The sequence below is a fragment of the Protopterus annectens genome, chromosome 1.part1, assembly GCF_019279795.1.
Source record: "Protopterus annectens isolate FY-2018-M chromosome 1.part1, PAN1.0, whole genome shotgun sequence".
Taxonomy (NCBI): domain Eukaryota; kingdom Metazoa; phylum Chordata; order Ceratodontiformes; family Protopteridae; genus Protopterus; species Protopterus annectens.
The window spans coordinates 1,738,044,551-1,738,067,584 of NC_056726.1; the positions used below are offsets into that span (position 1 = coordinate 1,738,044,551).

General features: G+C 42.2%; 1 protein-coding gene across 1 annotated transcript in view; it reads left to right on the top strand.

The window, feature by feature from the left end:
• The window catches only part of RPS6KA1 (ribosomal protein S6 kinase A1), a gene marked incomplete in the record, with an annotated part of 1,961,688 nt that overhangs the window by 1,511,132 nt on the left and 427,522 nt on the right, over positions 1 to 23,034 (top strand). Inside the window, 1 exon segment of the mRNA XM_044084242.1 lies at positions 6,197 to 6,303. Coding sequence (XP_043940177.1) covers positions 6,197 to 6,303 — 107 coding nt within the window.

The window sequence follows — 23,034 nt, forward strand, 5'->3', positions numbered from 1 at the left end:
AGGAGATAGTAAAGACCCACCACAAGGCCTTCTATAGTTATGTAAAGAATCTCCACAGCAATACCCAGATTTGTTCTGAGCTGCTGCACAATGGTACCTCCTATACCAAGCCAACAGATATTGCCAATATACTGGCTAACAGATTCAGTGCCAAGTTTACCCCTGTCTCCCCCACCAAAGGACCGATCACAATACCAGTAGATTACCAGGCAGCCAGTATGACTTCTGCATAGGTTACAGCAGCACTGTCCAAGGCCAAGAATACAGCCTCTATGGGACCTGACAATATCCCTGACTGTGTTCTACATGAACTACAAAGTGAACTGGCACCTCACCTGTGTGCCTTGTTCACTCACAGCCTCACCTCAGGCTTTGTCCCTACCGAATGGCACACTGCTACAGTCATCCCTCTCCACAGAGGAGGAGAGACTACAGACCCTGGAAACTATCGCCCCATTAGCCTGATGAGTCTAATATGCAAAGCTATGAAGCACATCATCATGGACTTAATAAACAAGGATATAGGGAAATCTCCAAACTCTGGATCCCACACAGTTTGGTTTTGTGAAGGGTAGATAATGCCTACTCAACCTGGTTGACTTCTTTGAGCCAGTTACCAGAGCTGTGGATGATGGCAAGGTGGTTCATACAGCCTACTTTGATCTGTCCAAAGCCTTTGATACCATTCCCCACTCAGGAATCATAGTAAAACTCACTAAGCTAGGGATCAACCCCTATATCACTAGGTGGGTTGCAAACTGGCTCACACATAGAACCCACAGTGTGAAAGTAGCTGACTCCAAGTCAGACTGACGACCAGTCACGAGTGGAGTCCCACAGGGTTCGGTCCTGGGTCCTCTCCTGTTTGGTATCTACTTCTCTGAAGTCCAGGCCAACACGAAGGGACTCTGGAAGCCAAATCTGGTGGACAAACTTTGCAGACAATTGCAACTTGGGTGCTGTTAACTCCCGAGGTGATGTTGACATCTTACAGAAGGGCCTAACTGAGACCAACAACTGGTGTCAGAACCATGGCCTTAAGCTAAATGTCAAAAAATGTGTCATCATCCCCTTTGGGAAAAACCTTGTTCCCATGAATTGCCACATTGCTGGTAGTCCACTGAACACAGAAGGCATTATAAGAGATCTGGGAACACAGGTTGACCGCATCTTCTCTTTTGACCACCACATTACCACAGTGGTCAGAAAGTCCTTCTATGTGGCAGATCTCATTACTAAGGGTTTTGCATCCAGGAAGAAAGAGGTCATTGTCTCCCTCTACTCTTCCCTCATTAGGCCAATCATAGAGTACAATGCCCCATTTAGTTTGTACCTCACTAGACACCTGCAACAACTGGAAAGGCCACAAAAGTACCTCACAAAGAGGATCCTAGGCCTTAAGCACTTGTCCTATATGTGAAAATAGTAATAATCCAGAAGGCAGATTTTGCAAGAGAAACAGTATTTTAAAACACACCTTTTAAAATGGAACAAGCTGGAGGGACAGGTTCATACCCAGAGATTGCCCATGCTATGGAGTAGACTTCCCATACATGTCAAACAGAGCACCTTACTGGCCCTCTTCAAGAGAAGTCTTGATGAGTGGATGGGAAATAGAAAATACACCCTGGGGATCACTCCAGTGACTCTACTCGACAGAGGCACTGGGAACTAAGGTCGGGTGGCACAATGCCAGGGTAATCCTATGGGCTAGGCTTGTAAAGGCTCCAGGGCCATTAGCCTAGTACACACCTATGAACCTACAAAACTGAAGGTTTCTATAAAATGTGGACATACTGCAGTGATTAACTGTACTGGGACAGAAGTAGGGAAGTAAAAGTGAATACTGAAAGTTCATAAGCAGTTTGGACACTGCCTTTAACAAACAGCAAAAGTTGCTAGTTAACTCAAGTAATATGGATCCTGAATGGATGTCATTAGACGGTTTGGGATGTACCTCTCCAAACATCTGCACCAACTGGAAAGGCTACTGAAATACCTCACAAAGAGAATCCATGGCCTCCAACACCTGTCCTATGCAGACAGGCTCAAATCACTGTCACACTACTCTGTATTGTACAGATTGCTCAGGGGTGATCTGTGTCTTGCCTACAAGGCAAACTCAGACCCTGCCCTACTAGTGATGCTCCATATCTGTAAGTCTTAACACCCCGTGCACTACCTGCTAAAAAGGCCTGAATCTAATATGCGACATCAACAAATCCTGCTGGAGAGAGATTTTTCTCCCATTAGCTGCCCCATTTCTGGAATAGACTTCCCATACACATCAATCAGAGCAACTCGATGACCATCTTCAAGCGCAACCTTGATGAGTGGATGGGAAACCACAAATTTGTCTCATGGGTTTCACCTGTGTCCCTCATTGAAAGTGGTGACAGGTGCTAACTTGGTTTCTTCTTGTGGATAAACTTTTGGCTAGGCTTGTATGGGCCCCAGGGTCATTAGCTTAGTAACCTCCTATGATCCTAAATCTGTTTTAGAGAAGATTGTGACCAGTTGTGAAACATGTAAAATTTAGAAAGCATTAGCCTAAGCTAGCTGTGGGATGGCCACTAACCACTGTATACAAGAAGCTGTCACCCTGGACGACAAATGTGTGGTACCTTTGCATGTATTTTTTTGCTCCCAATAGGACCTTGCTGGATGGCTCCACCACAACTGACAAGCAATCAGCCCATTTATTTTGGGCCATGGGAGCCATGTTCTCTGGCACTCCTGGGCTAGATAAGAGCTGTGTGGCCTTTTTATTCCCGCTTGGGAGTCCTGCTCAAGTCACTGTTTGCAGCAAGTTGGATGGTAAGGAGTAGGCCATATCGATGGTCCTGAGGGGTGGTCTACCTTATCCCCATTGACAGCACCCCTTCTGTTGGTGGTGGCTTTTTAGAGCCCGCCGTTGCAGTCCCTCAAAGGGAAACATGCCTCCACATGCCAGATTCCCCTCGACTTACTGGTGCTAAGCACCATGAACTGTGTATGCTTAAATGGCTCAGTCTGCAATGTGTAACACCTAGTGCTCCCACTAGGTGTCATTCTATGTGGTGAGCCACACTGTCTTTGTCATCCCTTTGATGGGTTAGCTGGCAGTTGCCTCTCAATTCCATCCTCTCCAGGCAGATGGCCATCATAGTCAAGACTTTATCTGTCAGTCACAAAACTGTCATGGTACCTTATACAAAGTTCATCATTTTAAACCACCTGCATTTGTGAGTAGCACAATAAGTGCTTGTGTGGGATGGCATATTTCTGCATTACATGCTGCATGCAGAGCTTCTCCTGAAGCAGACTATGCAGATATCATTTGCAAAGTTTTACCTAAGCAAGAAGGCCCTAGACATGAAAAGTAAAGCTGGGGCAAGGTGTACTGTGAGTTAATAGCAAAAACTGGAAGGTTCTGGAATTTGTCATTGGACTTGCTGACATGGTGGCGTCTTTGTGAGAGACAGAAGGTTGAGGATGCATGTGCTTATAAACTGTTCAAAATTCATGAAGGTGATACCAATGATCGTGAAGGTTATGGCAGTGCCCCACAGAGGACAATACTGATGAGGCAGATACACTGTAACCGAAGAACCTATAATGGACACTGAGACGGCTAATGATGCAGAATAGACTGCTGAAGAAGCGGCAGGCCTACAGCAGCCTACTTCACTGAGTATGCAATGAGTGAACACAATTGCCTGAAGTCATTGTACACTGAGAGATAGGTGGTTAGTGACACTGGAGCATGTCCAACAAAGCAGAAATCCTTGGACGTTTCCTAAAAATGATAATACTGAAAGTAGTGTAACGAGCAGTACGGCAGCCAGAGGAAACTACTGGGATTGTAGGGTTATCCGTTTTGTTGAGGATCAGTAATCTTTTAAATGAATTGGTAGGTGGTAGGCAAGACAGCCCTGATCCAGATGAGAATGAACTTGAAATGGAGGATTCCTTTATGGTTAAAAATAAGGGGAACTAAGCAAGTGCAAAAAAAAATTCCATGAAGGAGGTAAAGATCCAAAACAAAAATGTCTTTCCAGAATCTTTGAACTGTTCACTGAAACAGACTGTTGAACTTGTTCTCAAAGCTTATCTAGTAGTGAGAGGTTTAGAGAAACTGGGTCTTTCAAGCTTCCTAAAGACTCCGTCCGTGTTTGTCTGTTCTCATACAGGGAAGCAAGATGTTTTGTGATGTTTTCCCTGTGGAGCAGAAATGTGTGGAAGCTTGCTAAACAGTATCTGTAGCTCTGACTTGTGCTTGACTTCACTGATGCTGTAAGGTCAGATGCTGTGCTTTAGTTCCTCTAGAAATGCATTACAGGTAGGTCATCCTGTCTTCTGTTGATAGAATGAGGGCCACATCATCAATGGGCTGCTTAATTCCTATGTTTATGAACTGTATGTGAGGAGCTCAGAGTAAAATCTACACTGAAAATAAATTGACTTAACTATGGACAGAAATTGGACACAGTTGTAATAGTACAGACTGTATGTAATATTTGGTGACTGCAGTTTGGCATGTAGCATTAAGTCATGCCACTGTACAGAACATTAAGTAAACAAAAGTTGTGCATAAACTGATAGAAAAAGTGAATTTAAAATTGCACCGTATACAGGAAGATTACTTGTGTTTAATGATGCATTGATTTGAAACCTACCTAATGTCATTTTCTTAATGGAATAAGGGAAATACTCAACTACTGCTGAAAGTTGAAAATTTGTCCTTGGCAGAGATGGACCTGCTTAAGTAGTGTTTCTTGTTGCATTTTCTCAGAGCTCTGTTCAGGTGATGTATATGGTCCATACCTCTCAACCTGCAGACATTGTAAATAAGAACAAAGATGCCTGAAAAGTAAAAATATCCATCTAAAAACCTGGTCATCTAATTACCATTAAATTTGAATACCAAACCATTTACAACTGTTCCTGCTTTGCAGTAGGAATGTGAGATACTACAAAGAAACACGTTTAAAAACAGTGTGACAGAATGGTGGAAAAATATAAGCACATTATCAAAAAAATCTGTGTAAAATCTGTACACTTTAATGAACTGTATTGCAAATTTCTACAGTAGAAGGTTATTTATTTTTGCTTCAGAAAATTGTGTGAAGGGGTAAATCAAGCCTGAAAATTGGAGCATACTTCCAAAGAACAGGACATCCTGTGAAAGCATAAATCCGGCCTAAAAATAGGAAAGTTCCTCCAGAGTAGGAACAGTTTAGTATCTGATATGGAGACACACTTTCCATCAAATGTTCACTCATAGCTAATGACTGATACAGGTACGTTCACTAAACGTCTTCCTTAGGTTAGACTGCTCCCAGAGATAAACAGTGTAAAAGAATGTATTAATTCTGAGAAGATTCCATGCCCTTGCGGTCAGCAGCAAAGAATCAGCAAATTGATAAGCCAAGAAAGAGCTTCACCCCTTCAGCTGAAAAAAGTAAAACTGGGATGGAGTTTCTACCTTTGTTCTGCTGAAAATGGTAAAACTGGGATAGGTGTACTTGGATTAAAAAGGGGGGGGGGGCTATTTTTTATTGTTAGCTGTATTTTTGTGTACCTGACCTTTTAAACTCTCCATCTCTGTCTGTCCCACTGTCACTGTCTGAAACAGAGCTAGTGGCCGTGAGGAATGTGACTGGTAGAGAATGACTTGTGCAGCAGCAGGGAAGAGAGTGGTTTGCCTGGAACTGTTGTCCAGTCTTAACTACTTTGCAATCTTGTCAGTCTGAAATTTACAACAAAGATCTTTTTTAGCACCTCTATTGAAATATTACTTAAGATATAAGCAAACGTACATTTATATAAAAGAAAATAAACATGTTAACATGTTCACAGTTACAAACATTATACATCAGATGTGTGCATTTCATCGTTTTTGATCAGAGTAGTTAGTGGAGCTTAGCTCAAGACATATGAACAGATGAGCAAGGAAAAGCTCTGAGTGTCAGAAATTCAAACTCCAAGGGTTGTGCTGCTATGTAAAGCAACATTTGTCCTGGTGTTAAGTCACTTACATTTGTGTAGTATTTAAATCTTACATTACTCAATAGTCCGTTCATAAACTGAACAGGTTTGATATAAACAGAGTAATTTAAGCAGGAAGTACCTGGAGTCAGTTCCAGCTTCATTATCTGTTTGTATTCTGTTAACGTTTCCCTTACTGCCTGTGACTCCTCTATTCTTGCTGCAGGTAATGTTTACCGAAGATGATGTGAAGTTCTATCTCGCAGAGCTGGCTTTGGGACTGGATCATTTGCACAGCCTTGGAATAATCTACCGGGATCTCAAACCAGAAAAGTAAGAAGCATAGATTATTTAGCCATACCATAATAAACTGCTCAGTACCTACAGCTGTTTAATGGGTAGCTGGGAAAAGAAATTCTTATTTTTTTTAACCTGGCGTCCAGTTTTTAGTTTGCAAACTTGGTTGTAAATGGTCAGTGCTATAGTGGGAGTGAGGGAAGTTTGAACAACTTTGCAGCTGACAGTCAAGTCACCGACAATCAGAGTAAACGCTTTTTGTTAGGAAAGTGCTGCGCCACTAAACTTTTCTTTGCCTCCCTGCCCCTCCTAAGTTTGACTCGTAAACGGTGACCTATATTATGCAAAGATACAATAAAGTGTATATGCCTTTAAACCTGAAATCACCAACTAAGTGCATTCTGCTGCTGAGGGTCATGACGTGTTCTAAGGAATTTGCTAGAATATTTCAAATGGTTTCAGATGTATGGTCCTGTTTCACTAGGTATCACCGTTAGTGCAATATGGCTGTTTTGACATTTATTCCACAACCAACTTGTATAGCTAACTTTTTTCTGGTTGTCAAACACTGTGTCTGAATTATATCATTAGTTTGCTTTTATGAAAGGAAAGCCAAACTCAATGCTCTCTTTCTTGCAGGCACTGATGTTTTCTGTCATCTTAAGTATTGTAACTTATTTTACTTGTTCTAACAGATGTGCATGTTTGGGATTCTCCTGTCTGCTTTCTATAATTGCTATAAGGTTGTGTAACATACAGTATCAGGTTCGCCATGCCAAGTGTGTTCTAATAATTTTCTAGGAATAATCTTGAAGCAATGCAGAAAGGTTGTCACTTGTAGGTAGTGTCATATTCGGGCCCAAATCCATCCATCATCCCTTTTTCTCATTTTTGCACATGGTGTCAGGATGTCACTTCAGCAGTGACAATCATCTGGAGCCAATGTACACACCACCGGTTGGCTAACCTTGTCGTGGAAATTCAAGCCCAAATGACCTTTTGCATTTAGCAAACTGTCGCATTTTGTAAAACAGTCATTTGAAAACAGAAGTCTAACATCTATGTCTACCATGAGGAATTCATGTCAGCCTCTAGGACTGGAACCACAGGCTTTCTGTTAGCATCTAAAGTTTTCCCAGGCTATTAGCCCTTCCCATTACCCATAATGGTCTGCTAACTCACTTCCCCTACAGATCTCTCTTGCCATGTTAGTCACAAATTAGAGAACAATAGTGCCAGGCTGCTTCATTCTGTATTTGCTTTTGTGTAAAAACATTTTACAGTTTATACTGTCTAGTCACTCAATCAGCAAAAACTCTGTGTTAATTGGATGCCGCCCTTTGATTCTAGCTTTGACTTCCTTATAAAGACTTCCCTTCTCCACAACCACCCCTCCCAGGTACTTGAAGCTGTTAACCTGTTCCACTATTATCTCTTATATCTCAGTTTTCAGCTTCTTCTGATTCTCTTATTTACTGCCATCACAACTGACTTATCTGCACTCTTTGCATGAGGTTACTTCAGTGGATTCCTGAGTATAGTAGAGGAGGAAAATACTCCCTTGAAGACCATGTGTTTGAGGTGGTAGGACTGTGATGTAATAACATTTTTATTTTTGTAACTTCTGTCATTTTGTTGCATATGGTGGCTGAGTTATCAGGTCCATTGTCTTTTCAAATAAAATATTCCAGGGAATCCAAGACTCCGTTGTGGTTCCATACTCCACATGCTTCTCTGGGCAGACATTTTCATCTTTCCAGATGTGTAGTGGTTGACATCGTAGACACCTGCTCTAAGGTGCATGGTCACAGATGAAGGCCGATCTGTACATCAGTATTCTAGAGATGTGTTGACAGTCCTCACTCTGAGTTTCAGGACTCCCTATTAAAAGGTGCATTTGCCATCCAATAACATGACAGTGGTATGGTAAATAAACAAGCACAGAGGACCTCACTTTTACCTCCTCTTTCAAGAAACAGTAATTTATTTATTTATTTAGTTAATTACATTTGTTTACCGGGAAATTCTGACTGGACACAGGTCCTTTTTCAGCGGAGGCCCGGGGAGAATAGCTCCACATATTGTAAAATGACAATTCAGTAACAAAGTTGGTGACATATTTTTAGAGAGCTCTTGGGTACAGATTATAGTCATAAAAACTTAAAGTATGAACAGTAACAGACATTTAGTTTAAACAATATAAACAGCTTAATGTACATAGTATATGGTATTAATAGGTTTTCAAGTACGCTAAGCAAGAAAATTAGTGTATTTTCATTAAATTGCCTTTATGGTAACAAAGATTAGATCCGCCACAGTGGGAGATTTGAGCAGAAGTGGGCAGAAGTGAGCAGCAGTAATTGTTTCAAGCCGGGCTATGTCAGTCAGCAAGTTTCTGATAGCCAGCCTCAGTCCTGTGGAAGCCAGCTCTTTGAAGGGTATTTTCAGTTGTCAATCACTTTGTCACGATAACCGACCTTTTAGAATCAAGGGGATGTCTTGCTGTATAACCTATTTATATTCCCAACCAGTGCTAAATGCAGCAAGTGTTTTTCATTGATGCTTTCTACAGCTGAATGCCCAAGAGCTGCTATCATCCAGAAGTGCCTGCCAGAATACATTTACACTTTTCCCCTTAGTTCTCCTCCTCTTGACATTCATATTGAAGACCATACAGAGCAGTCCTCAGTCACTGTTTTAGGCCCTTTCTGACTTTGACAAGTCTAGTTTGCTCTACTTTAGGCTCATCTTATGAAGAAGCCTCTTCATCCAAGGCCTTTAAGACTTCTGATGACTTATTTGTCCGACATTGCTTATACTTTCTTTACCTTACAGGCACAAGGTGCAGAGTTTGATTCTCACCTTTGGCCACTGTCTGGTTATTGGCTGCTCATGTAATAGTCTGCGGACTGATTGTATAGTATTTGCCTATGAACTGTAGACTTTATCCAAACAACACGATTGTACCATCCACTAACCATTCATTAAATACCCTCCAACATAAACTGTGAAGTAGTTTGTCTCCTCTGGAACTGCCTTGTAAGCCACAAGTTATAAATACTAAGAAGTCCTCATTTACCGTCATTGGAACTTTAGAAAACTCTCCAGCAATGATTCTTCCACTCCAACTGACCCTTTAGAATTTCCACTCCTAGCTGTGCCCCATTGAAAAATACCTCTTTGGGACCGACCGTTCTCCATTATTGTTCATATAGAGCAATGTTGTAGGTAAAACATAAAAACAGCTGAAATTTGCCAATTGGTTTTCATATTTACTAGTCTTTGAAACAAAGAAAGCTACAGTAATATCTATGTTTGTCTAAACTTGAATATTGCCTACCTGTAACTGACAAGATTCCTCTTAAAATATGCATGCATAGGCTACCACAAACAGAAAATGTCACTCTTACCTTGCAAAAGTTGACTGACTTGCTAGACACTGCTAGGGCCACTTTTTTTTGTTGTTTAAACCGGAAGCATATTTGTTAAATTATCACATATGACATATGCAATCATACATTTATATAAATGTAAACAAACCATATTGACATAATTTTAGCTGCACACATTATACATCATAAAATATACTGCTATAATTTTAGTTGCAAACATTAGACATCGCTTCATTGTCAGTCAAATATTGCATATGTTACTCGTATCCTACCTTCTCTTAAATCTCATTCCTCCTCTGCATGTATTGCTCCCACAATTCCCATTTAGTCTATGTAATTTGCTTCTACCCTTTTCCTAAGATCCCAGTTCCAGTTGTTTTATCTCTGTTACTACATTCACTACTTCTAGTAAAGTTGGTTTAGACTTTGATTTCCATTTTCTTGCATTTACTTTTTTGGCAGCCATCATAATTAGACTTAACAAGGCCTTACTATTAGGCAATTCCGATTCTGTATCATAGCTCAAAAAATCTTTTCATTTGTTACACCAATTTCCTCACCCAGAGTAGTCTGAAGGAATCTTTATAATCTGCCAACTCATTCCATTCCCAGAAAATGTTCCCAGTTACCTCTTTTATCCCCATCACGTCTCCAACATTTGCTGTCTACCTGAGGAAAAATTCTTTGGAGTCTACTTGGGGTATACAAATACCTATATAAACACTTCCAAGCAAAGATCCTAAATCTTCTAGATTCTGTTGCTTATTTGGCTACAAGGTTCAATCCTGACCTCCGACCAATGCCTGTTTGGAGTTTGCATGTTCTCCCAGTGTCTCCGTGGGGGTTTCTCCCATATCCAAAAAAATATGCTGAGTGTTTCCATCTCAAACTCACCAATGAATGTAGCTGTGGACAGCAGCACAGACTCTATATGGTACCCTATAGGGGGGAAGAATTGTACAGACCAGCCGCTTTGGGCATCTACTGTGGTGCACAGTATCCTCAAGATAGGAGAACAAATTTCACAGACTGTGCACCATGGCAGGGCTAGCCACTCGGTGTAAAATATGGCTTTAGGTGATTCGGTCATGTTGACTAATGTTGCCAAAAATGGGCATGGGTAGATACAGGTGATAAGTGGATTGAGGACCCGGCCTACTCTGACCCACGCCAAGGACCTGTGCTAACAGTGGGAAGGGTATATGTGCCCCTATTGGCCAGTGTGTGCCCACCATAAAGCCCAGCAGCCCTGGGTCAATAAGCTACTGGCTGGCCAGTGTCTAGTTGCCCAGCCTGGGTTACCTGGGATAGGTCTGTTGAGCAAAAGCTGGAAGTAAAACCAACCTATCAAACGTGAACTGAGAATTGCTACGCTTAATGTAGGTTCACTGACAGGATGCAGCTTGGAAGTGGATAACATGATGATATGGAGGAGGCTGGACATCCTATGTATCCAGTTGACGAGATGGAAGGGCAGTGCAGCAAAGCCACTTGGCTTGGGATCCAGAGTCTACTACTCAGGTGGAGTGTAGGATAGAAATGGTGTAGGAATTGTGGTGAGAGAGAGGCTTCAGAAGGCAGTAAGGGATATCATCAGAATTAATGACAGACTCATGGCAGTCAGACTCCAGTGTAATGATAGGGCAGTATTCATAATCTCAGCGTATGCTCCACAGCAGGGTTGTGATAGTAAGGAAAAGAGTGCATTCAGACAGCAGTTGCAGGACCTACTAGATAAAGCAGGCCAACATGTATTGGTGTTGATAATGGGTGACTTGAATGCACATATCGGGAGAGCAAGAGCAGGATATGAGGACTGCCTGGGTCCACATGGGTGGGACAACAGGAATAAAGAAGGAGAAGCCATTCTAGACTTCTGTCTGACAAATGGCTTGATGGTAGCCGACACATGGTTCAGAAAGAGACTGTCACAAGAGCACATACAACAGTAGTCAACATGCAACTCAGGTAGACTTCCTCCTAGTAAGGAAAAGGCACTGGGGCAGAATCCATGATTACAAAGTCATCCCCAGTGAAACAGTCGGCCCACAGCATAAACCACTAGTTGCCACAATCAGCTGCAAGCAGTGGTCAGAGAAAACTGTAAGGTCAACAGAGACCAGGCTGAAGACCTGGAAGTAGACTGATGAGAAAGTACAACAGGTCAAGGAATTACTCTGGGCTCTAGCACCCCAAGAAGAGGAGGAAATAGGTGGAGTTGAAGAATGGCAGCTCCTAAAAACAGCATATGTTAGGACTGCAGAAAAGATATGTGGCCAAGCCAGGTATGGAAATGTACACAAGGAAAAGCTGGTGGTGGAACGCAGACGTCCAGGAAGTCATCAAAAGAAAAAAGGAGTGCAGGAAGACGTGGGAGACAGAAAAGACTGACCAGGCTTGGAAGGAGTACTGGTTGGCTAACAAAGAAGCTAAGAAAGAAGTTGCAATATCTAAGAATAAGGCATCGGAGGCACTGTACCAACTTCTGGAAAGTGACTCCATAAGGGACACAAAGAAACTATATCAGGTTGCAAGGCAAAGGTAGAAAGATAAAGAAGATAGTCAGACACCCTTCATAAGGGATGCCAGCAACAACCTGTTCACCAGCCAAGAGGACATCAGAGGCAGATGGAAGGAGTATTTCCAGCAGCTTCTGAATAAAGAAAACCCCACAGAAGCTGTACTGCCCCAGAAATAGCCTATGATGAGAGAAGAAGAGCAGCCCACCCTAGAAGAAGTAAGAGCAGCAAGGTGAAGTCAGGGAAAGCAGCAGGCTCAGTTGAGGTCACAGCAGATATGATAAAGATGCTGGGTAAAATAGGGGAGAAATGGCTTCTGAGGGTACTAATAGCAGTGTGGAGAGAAAGGCGTATCCCAGATGACTGGAGAATAAGCATACTCATGCCAGTGTACAAGAACAAAGGGGACATCCACAACTGTGGGCAGTACAAAAGCATCACTCCTATCACATTGTATGAAAGTTCTGGAGAGTATGATTAACAAATGGATACGCAGAGTAGTAGAATGTAAGATGGGAAATGAGCAGTTTGGATTCAGATCAGGATGCAGCACAACTGACCCGATGTTTGCATTGAGACAGATACTTGAGAAGAAACTAGAGATGAGGAGAGAGTCCAACTGGGCATTCCTAGACTTGGAGAAAGCATATGACAAGGTCCCAAGAAAGCTGATCTGGGCAGTACTGTGGTGGTTTGAAGTCCCAGGAACAATTGTAGAATTAGTGCAGGCTATGTACAAGGACCCATTGACTCAAGTATAGACAGTGTTCAGCCTCACAGAGGGGTTCCCAGTGGGTGTGGGTGTACATCAGGGTTCAGCTGTGATCCCACTGCTGTTCATACTGGTGATGGACTACATTAGCAAACAGGTTGGAGGGGACAGATCAACAAAGCTGCTGTATGCAGATGATGTGGCAGTACAGGCAGACTCTGAGATAGAGCTTCAGTAAAAGATAGAAGAATGGAATGCAAATCTGAAGGCACATGGGATGAAACTAAGCACAGTTAAGGTGGTGGTAATGGCAGCAAATTGGGGAAATCAGAAGAAGCTGAGAATAGAGATAGAAGGGAAGATAGTGGAACAGGTAAACAGCTTCAAGTATCTGGGAGGGGTGGTTGAGGAGAAGGGTAGTCTGAATGGAGAGGTCAAAGCTAGAATCAGAGGGGCTGCAGCCGACTGGCATGGAGTGTCAGGTGTAGTCTGACAGAAGAATGCCAAAGAAGCTGAGAAGTAAGGTGTACAAGACAGTGGTGCAACCACTGCTATTGTATGGTACAGAAACCTGGGCAGTAAAGGCAGAACAGTTGAAGAAGCTAGAGGTGATGGAATTGAAGTGCCTGAGAAAGGTGATAGGATGCACACTGTGGGACAGACAAAGAAATGAGGACATCAGAGCAGAAGCCAAAATAGATCCAATTGCAGAAAAGATCAGAGAGAACAGATTACGGTGGTTTGGGCACATGTCTAGAAAAGCAGAAGACAATCTGGTGAGGAAGATTTGGGACAGACAGGAAGAAAGTAAGAGGAAGCGAGGAGATCCAGCAAAGAGGTGGATGGATTGTGTGAAAGAAGATGTGCGACAGTCAGGCAGAAGGCAGGAATGTGACACTGAATCGAGAGAGTTGGCGACCGTTAACACGATACCCTGACCCCATGTAGGAAATGAGGGGGGCTGAAGATGATTTGGGAGATGTACATATATGTGTGTGTGTATATATATCTATTTTTATATATATAGATATATATATATATATATATATATATATATATATATATATATATATATATATATATCCCATTGTTTCTTTGTGAATTGCTTATCCAATCTCCCTTCTCAATCCTTTCTAACCTCCTGCTGGGGGCTACTCTTGAGCTTACTTCACTGAGTTTTACACTCCTGGTTAGTAATGCTTTTTCTTGTTTTTAAATTGCATGTCAAGAGACTCTTCATACTACTACAGATCTAAGTTTGATAGTTCCATCTTTCTGTTGTTTTAGGCTTTTTCACTAACCTTATAGCCAGGAGACCATCAGGAAGCTCAGCTACACCACCCAGTACTAGTGGGGAAACAAGCAATGCCTTCCAATTAAGTAAGCTTTCTCCACAGATTTCTGGTGAAAATTTGTGATTACCCATCCAATTATTAAGACTGGTTTTAAAAGTTAAGGAAGTACTCTACTTGATAGGTAATGGGGTGTATGTTGGTTTAGTTATATGATTTTGTTGATGCAACAGTGTAAGTTTAGGTTTGTAGACAGGTGTTTTCTTTACCTTTTCTTTTTCTTTCGGCTGCTCCCATTAGGGGTTGCCACAGCAGAATATGTTTCAATTTCTTCCTGTCCTCTGCATCTTGCTGTCACACCAACCCCCTGCATGTCCTGTCTCACCACATCCATAAACCATATCTTAGGCCTTCCTCTTTTCCTTTTACCTGGTAGCTCCATCCTTAGCATCCTTCTCCCAATATACCCAGCATCCCTCCTCCGCACATGTCCAAACCAGCGCACTGTTACTTCTTTGGCTTTGTCTCCAAACCATCCAACCCGAGATGACCCGCTAATATACTTATTTCTAATCCTGTCCATCCTCGTCACACCCAGTGCAAATCCTAACATCTTTAACTCAGCCACTTCCAGCTCTGACTCTGTCTTTTTTTCAGTGCCACCGTCTCCAGCCTGTATAACAGAGCTGGTCTCACTACCATCTTGTAGACTTTCCCTTTCATTGTTACTGGTACCAGTCTGTCACAAGTCACTCCTGACTCTCTCTGAACTGTTGATTCCAAGTACTTAAGCTCATTCACCTTCGCCATCTCTACTCCGTGCATCCTCTCACCATTCCTGTGTCCTCCCTCTCATTCACATGCACATATTCTTAGTCCTGCTGACCTTTATGCCTGTCCTCTCTAGACCATATCTCCACCTCTCCAGGGTCTCCTCTACCTGTTTCCTACTCTCACTGCAAGTTACAATGCCATCTGCAAACATCATAGTCCACGAGGACTCCTGTCTGATCTCATCTGTCAATCTGTCCATCACCACTGCAAATAAGAAAGTGCTCAGAGTCGATCTTTGATGTAATCCTACCTCCAACTTGAGCACGTCTGTCATACCAACCACAGACCTCACCACTGTTGCACTACCCTCGTACATATCCTGTACTTCTCTTACATACTTCTCTGCCACTTCCAATTTCCTCATACAATACCACAGCTCCTGTCTAGGCATCCTGTCCTATGCAACTCCTTCTGATCTTTATACTTCTCCAGCAATACCCTCAGAGCAAACATTGTATCTGTAGTGCTCTTTCCTGACATGAAACCATACTGCTGCTCACTAATCGTCACCTCATTTCTTAACCTAGCTTCCACTGTTCTTTCCCATAACTTCATGCTTTGACTAATCAATTTTATCCCTATGTAGTTACTACAGCTCTGCACATCACTCTTATTCTTAAAAATCGGTACCAATACACTTCTCCACTCCACAGGCATCCTCTCACTTTCCAAGATTCTGTTAAACAATCTGGTTAAAACCCCCCTGCCATCTCTCCTAAACATTTCCATGCTTTCACAGGCATGTCATGTGGACCAACAGCCTTTCCATTTTTCATCCTCCTCTTAGCTTGCTAATTCATTGCACTTCCTGATTCACTATCCCCACTTCATACAACCGTCTCTCTCTCTCTCTCTCTCTCATTCTCTTCATTCATCAGCCCGTCAAAGTACTCTTTCCATCTGCTCGAGACACTCTCCTTGCTTGTAAGTACATTTCCATCATTATCCTTGATCACCCTAACCTGCTGCACATCGTTCCCAGCTCGGTCCCTCTGTCTAGCCAATCATTACAGGTCCTCTTCTCCCTCCTTAGTGTTCAACCTTTCCTACAACTGCCCGTACTCCTTATCCATAGTCTTTGCCATCTCTCTTCACCATACGCCTAATCTCTTTGTACTCCTATCTGCTTTCATCTCTCTGACAATCCCACTTCTTCACCAACCTCTTTTTCTGTATACTCTCCTGCACTTCCTCATTCCACCACCATTTCCTTGTCCTCCTTCCTCTATCTAGAAGTCATGTCAAGCACCTTTCTAGCTGTCTCCCTTGCCACCTCTGCTGTGGCTGCCCAGCTGTCTGTTGGGTAGCTCTTCATTGCCACCCAGTGGCTGTCTAAACTGTTCCCTGAACGCCACCTTACAGTTATCCTTTTCCAGCTTCCACCATTTGATCCTTGGTGCTGCCCTCACTCTCCTCCTTTACTTCTTGATTGCCATCATCTTCCTACAGACCACCATCCTATGCTGCCTAACTATGCTTTCCCTGTCAGCACTTTGCATTCTCCAATCTCCTTCAGACTGGCCATCCTGCATAGGATATAATCCACCTGTGTGCATCTTCCTCCACTCATATACATCACCCTATGCTCCTCCCTCTTCTTAAAATATGTATTCACCACAACCATGTCCATCCTTTTCAGAAAATCCGCTACCATCTGACCTTCTGCATTCCTCTCTGTAACACCATACCTACCCATCACCTCTTCATTCCCTCCATTTGCTTTACTACTTGTTCTCTTTAGGTAGTGGAGTTCAAGCAGTGCCGGGTCATGCAAAGCATGGAGAGCTAAGCAGAGTTCACACTTCAAGAGTGTGTATGACACTGAGTAGAGTGACAGAGTGTTTTGTCTACGAACGTAACCAAGGGTTCTGAGGCCAGGGATATTTTTGATGAGGAAAGCTTGTTTAGGCGCTTCATGAAGTATGTCAAAGGAAGTATTATATTCAATGATGGGCCTAATAAGGGATGAATAAAATGGAATTATAACTATTTTGGACCTTGAAGAGATGCCAGAAAGGGTGTGCAAGGCCGAAAGGTTTTTCTAACCACCACAGAGACATGGTTGTAAAAGGAAAGTCTGTTATCACCATATGTACCCATGTCCCTAATGACTGGTCAAATTTAAGTGGAATGCTATCGGTTTCGTAAGTGGTAGTGATGTTAGATGTAACAAAAGGAAACTATGCTCCATTTATTGTTAAAAGTAAGCCCATGATCAATACACCAAGCATTTGTCTGGTCTGCACCATGCTGGAGAATGAGCATCAGAATGGGATTTGACAACTGCTCCAGTTTGCAATCAGCAAACATGGTTAGCCAAAGTCTCTTGATTTCAGCTTTTGTTACAGAAGCATACATCAAAGAAAAGGGAATGCTAGACGGAGCCTTTTGGGTCATCACTAGCAACAGTTTTCTGTCTAGAACAACAGTATGGGTTCTACCACATAGCCAATTGCCAATCCAGATAACTATGTATTGGTTAATGTTGAGTTGTGAGTTTGTCAATAATCCCAGCATGAGGAATCATGCCAAAGGCATTGCCAAGGTCTACATTTACAGTGTGGACTGTATGCCCCTTATCCATGGCCTTGATATCGTTTTCAAATAACTCATCCAGGTTGAGCTGGCATGATCAGCCTTTTACAAAGCTGAACTGATGTGTATGTAGAGATGTAAGGCCATCTATGTCATTCTTTATTAGCTCAGCTATAATGCATTCCATAGCCATGCAGGTAATACTAGTGGGACTGATGGGCCTGTTAATTCCCAGAGTCAATAGAGACCTTTATACAAGAGCATTACAGCTATCATTCTCCACTCCTCAGGACCATAACCGGTGGAGAGAGACTGCTGGAAGAACTGATGGAGGGGCTGTGTTCAGTAGGGCTTTACACTTCTCAACAGTCATCAATAGAACTTGTCAGGACCTATAGAAGTAGTGCTTTTAGTTTTGTAAAGTGCGAAAAGGACTTGGTCCAAATTGATTTCAGGAGGGTGTAAAGGGGGAATGAGAGGAGAGAGAGGGAAGGGTGAGTGGAGTGAAGTTGGAAAATTATTTGTCCGCAAGAATATTAACAATGTCCTTGGGAGCAGAAGGGGAAGTACCATTTAAGACAAGTTCAGCACAGAATTATCTTAATATAGCTGAAGAAGACTTTGTGGTAATCTGGTGACTTAGTTGCAATCCCAAGTTCATAGTTGGCCTTACATTTCTTAGTGGTAATTTGAGAGACTGACTTGCCTGTAATTTCTACCTAGTTCTAAATTTATAATTAAGCTTAATCTGATGAATACCTCAAAACATCTATCCTAGAATAGGGTTGCCACCTTTTCTAATGCCCAAATGGGACATTTTTTGGAAAAACGTGATATTTTGCATAACAGAACATAGTCATGGTCAGAGCAAAGGACATACTTTCACTCTGTTGCTAAAATAAAAGCTTATTCTTCTAGCATTTGAGTTACTTACGCTATTTCATATAATATTTAGGTGTTTCAGACACCATATAACTGTTTATTAAAGAAAACTTAGGAAATATTTTTTGTCCTAAAATCTCAGGACATTTGCTATTTTTAATGTTTTTCGCAGGACACGTCTGCCAAAAGAGGAACAGGTGGTAACTCTATAAGGAGTAAAATTCAGAGCAGTAAGCAGCAGCCTCGGGTACAAGGTTTGTTGAGTTTCTATACCATTTGTAATTGCCAATAAGAGCTATAAATGGTAAATAATTGGTTTTGGTGTAGTTGGTCCCTGTGTATAGAGGAATTATCAGGGACTACAAAACAGACTTTTATAGGGAAGATCACAGCAAGGTTGTCAGATTTCACTGAGCGGGGTAATTGTTATCACTCCAGACTCTGTCTGAATCCAGTGATTTGAGTTCAAATCTCAGTGGAACCTGGTGCTTTCTAAGTTTAGGGAAGTAGTGTTAAGTTAATGTTTTTACCTCATAGATACAAGGATATAGGATTTGATTCTGATCTCTGTTTATGTAATGCCGGCAGGTAATGGACAGGATTATGGCCATAATCTGAGCTGTTTCCTGGGGTCTAAACATACCTCTCAACCTCTAAGAGCAGGAAATTTGGACAAAGCCATAAATAAAAGTAGGACAAAGGCCCAAAAATAGGAACAATTTTTAAATATTGCTCTTACAAACTTAGAAAGTTGATAGAATAACAGGTTTTGCATTAGCATGAATTTTCTGAGGGATATGAAGTCTGAAACTCAAATGTCTGTTGTTATTATCCAACTGCCGTCTGTAATGATTTACGACTAATTTGCCAGATAACAAGTATATGAAAAATGGACCAAAAATATGAGGCGAAAATCTGTACAATTGAAAGGTATGGGTCTAAAGTATGATTATTTCATCCTTCATTTGCGTAACTGTATGATTCTGAACAAGTTACTTAACCAGACAGTGCTCCTGGGTGGAGTCTGAAATGGGTCCATGTGGGTCAGTGCTCTGTGCTGGTTAACAAATTCAAATAATTTAGTTTCATTAAATACAAGTGGGAGGGTGTAGTTGGAGTTGGGAGGAATGTTTGTGAGGACAGGACCAAGAAGATTAATACGTCTGGTGTAAGGGGGGGGGGCAATTTGGTCAAGTGCATTAGCATTTAAAAAGTCCAGAAATCTCTGTCTATTTTGTTTGGCTTCTAACTTTTCTAATTGTTTAAGGTGTTCACAAGGGGTCATATATGGATATCTATATTTATCTGTAATGTGATAATTAATTTTATTGAGTATAACTAGGACTTCAACCAGTTCCAGATTTCTATCATGTGAATTCTGGTGAGAAACAGTGAAAATATGAATAAATGTGGATATTCCCCCACAGTTACCTGTGGTTGTGAATGCATGATGGGACTTGTACATTGGAATGCAAGGAATGCTATCACTGCAATGGAACCAGACTTCTGTAATCACTCGCACACACAACCTAGGGGGAAAAGATTAGTCCTGCCCTGTGGAATTCACTGGCTGGTAGCCTAAGATCTCAAACAAAGAACAGAAGTAGAAATAGTTTCAGGACTGAGATTAGTCACTTTTATTGAAAAATGCATATTTTAACTATATAATCATGTAAGTCTTGACATACTGAGGGACTGTAGTGGTTCATAGGTTGGTACTAGGCTATCAGCCATAACAATTCCCTGGCTATTTCTTTCCACACTATTTACTTCCCTGGACCCCTGTCTAGCAGGGCAACTGACGTGATCCCTGGGGTGAATTTCCTTTCTCCCATCCAATTGTCAAGGTTCCTTTTGATGAGGGCCAAAGAGGCACTTTGCTTGACATGTATGGGCAATCTATTCCAGAGTCTGGGGAGTCTCTGGGTCAGGAACCTATCCCTCCAGCATGTTTTGTTTATTGCGATGACAAGGTTTAGATCCCTGGAGCGTGTGGCTCTGAGGGATTGGGATTTCTTTGTGTAGCATGTCCAACAGCTCTGGGTTTGACATGGCCTTGTATGTTAAGCAGAAATCGCCTCTGAGTAGATGATATGCGACAGAGTATAGCTGGAGTTTTTTAAGGCGGTCAGCATGGGGCATCTGCGTTAGGCATGTGATTCTTTTAGTGAGGTATTTCTGCGGCCTTTCCAGTTGTTGCAGATGTCTTTAGAGGTACATACCAAACGGGGTGTTGTATTCTATAATGGGTCTAATGATGGATGAGTGCAGTGGGACAATGACCTCCTTTTCTCTGGATGAAAAGCCCTTAGTGATGAGGTGTGCCACATAGAAGGATTTCCTGACTGTTGTGGCGATGTGGTTATCGAAGGTGAGACCACTGTCCACCTGTGTCCCTAAGTCTCTTATCACACTTTCACTGTTTGGTGTACTGCCACCTATATGGTAATTCACGGGTACATGTTTTTTCCCAAAGGGGATAACTATACATTTCTTGACATTGAGCTTGAGCCCATGGCTCTGGCACCAAGCATCTGTTTCTGTAAGGCCCTTTTGTAGAGTATCCACATCATTTGGGGATTCAGTAATGGCTCCCAGTTTGCAGTCGTCTGCGAACTTTGTTAGCCAGAATCCCTTAGTGTTGGCCTGTACGTCAGAGAAGTAGATGCTAAACATGAGCGGTCCCATGACTGAACCCTGAGGTACTCCACTTGTCTGGAGCTGGATTTGGAGTTGGCTACTTTTACTGTGTGGATTCTATCAGTAATCCAGTTAACAGCCCATTGGGTAATATAGGGATTAATGCCCAGCTTAGTAAGTTTATCTATGATTCCAGAGTGGGGGATGATGTCAAAGGCCTTGGCAAGGTCTAGATAGGCTGTGTGGACCACCTTACCCTTGTCCATGGCTCTCAAGACAGATTCATAGAAGTCAATCAGGTTCAGGAGACAAGATTGGCCCTTCATGAACCCAAACTGGGTGGGGTCCAGTGTTTGAAGGTTGCCAATGTCTTTGTTTATAGGTTCCATGATAATACGCTCTATGGCCTTGCAGATAAGGCTCATTAGACTGATGGGACGGTAGTTTCCGGGATCCAAGGTGGATCCCCCCTTGTAGAGTGGGATAACTGTAGCTCTGCACCACTCAGTGGGCACGAAACCTGAGGTGAGGCTATGATTAAACATGACACTTAGGTGAGGTGCCAGTTCATATTATAGTTCATATAGTACACAGCCCAGGATGTCATCTGGTCCCATGGATGCTGTATTCTTAGCTTTGGAGAGTGCTTTTTTTTTTTTACCTGTGTGGCCGTTATTACCGGAATTTGTCAATCTTCGGTATTGAGATGGGCCATTTAGGGGGTGAGAGGGGGGTGAAGTTGGCACTGAATCGATCTGTCAGGATATTGGCAATATCCTTGGGATCAGTATATTTAATGCCATTCTGTTTTAGCTCAGAGCAGATATGAGCATTGCCATAGTTATAGAATGCCTTGTGGTTGTCTTTGGAATCTTTGGCCATTTTATTTTCGTAACTAGCTTTGGAGGATTTTATGAGGGATCTCAGTTTTACTGAGGCTGGTAACGGAGTTTTTTTGCATCCTGGGATTTTCCTCTCTTCTGCAACAGTTTCTTCCTTTTGTTGTAAAGTTTGTTTATGGCAGGGGACCACCAGATTGGCTTCCTTTTTTTGGATGAGAGCATCTTGATTCTGTTTCGGATGGCACGATTCATGTATGAGTGGATGTGCTCGTACAGTGCTTTAGTGTAGGATTCAGCAGTTGAACTTTCAGTTCCCGTCTGCATGGGTGTCATGAAGTTTGTCACTTCTGACTTGAGTAGCATGAAGTTGGCTTTGGAGAAGTTTTTTATGGAGGTTTCCTTACTGGGGAGTGGGGGTAACGCAGCATATTGAATAAAATAATGCAGCAGAAACAGTCCTTAAAATTATGAAGGTTTGTTGAACAGACGGAAAACTATTGGTGCAGATTCTTTGTGTGTGTCTGTCTAGGTGAAGCAACAGAAACCTTATAAAGGACCTTTTCTGTTTGTCCCAGAAAGAAGAAAAAAAACTCCTCCAATAGCAGTTTTAACCTAGTCCAAAGGTGCTTTCAGACAACAACTTTCATTCTGGATTCATACTAAAAGTTGCCCAGGCTTAGTCAGGTTATTCTGGAAAGTCTTCTCCTATGCTGTAGCACACTCCCCAGAGCCTCGATTGAAGGCATAAACTCTCCCTGAATCAACAGGTCAACTTCTCTGACGAGCACAGCCATAGCCCTCCTTTTGTATACAAGTTTAACAAATAATTGTTCATTAACAATTCCTTCTCTTGCTAATTAAAAAATGTAGAGTTGTACCTTAAAGAAAGGATGCTGGTTATGCTGTTTGTATCCATACCCCCATTTGAAGTTGTGTACATCAGTTCACTTCAGTTTTACAACATTTTTGACATCATTGGGCGAGAACTGTTACAGTATGCTGCATTTGTCCCCTCCCCCGACTTTAAATCCTCAATTTCAGGCCTACTAGATGGGCTGTGAGCCCTAGGCGGGACATCAGCAATGTGGATGGCTGAGCCTGATCAGTGTTTTGCAGTAA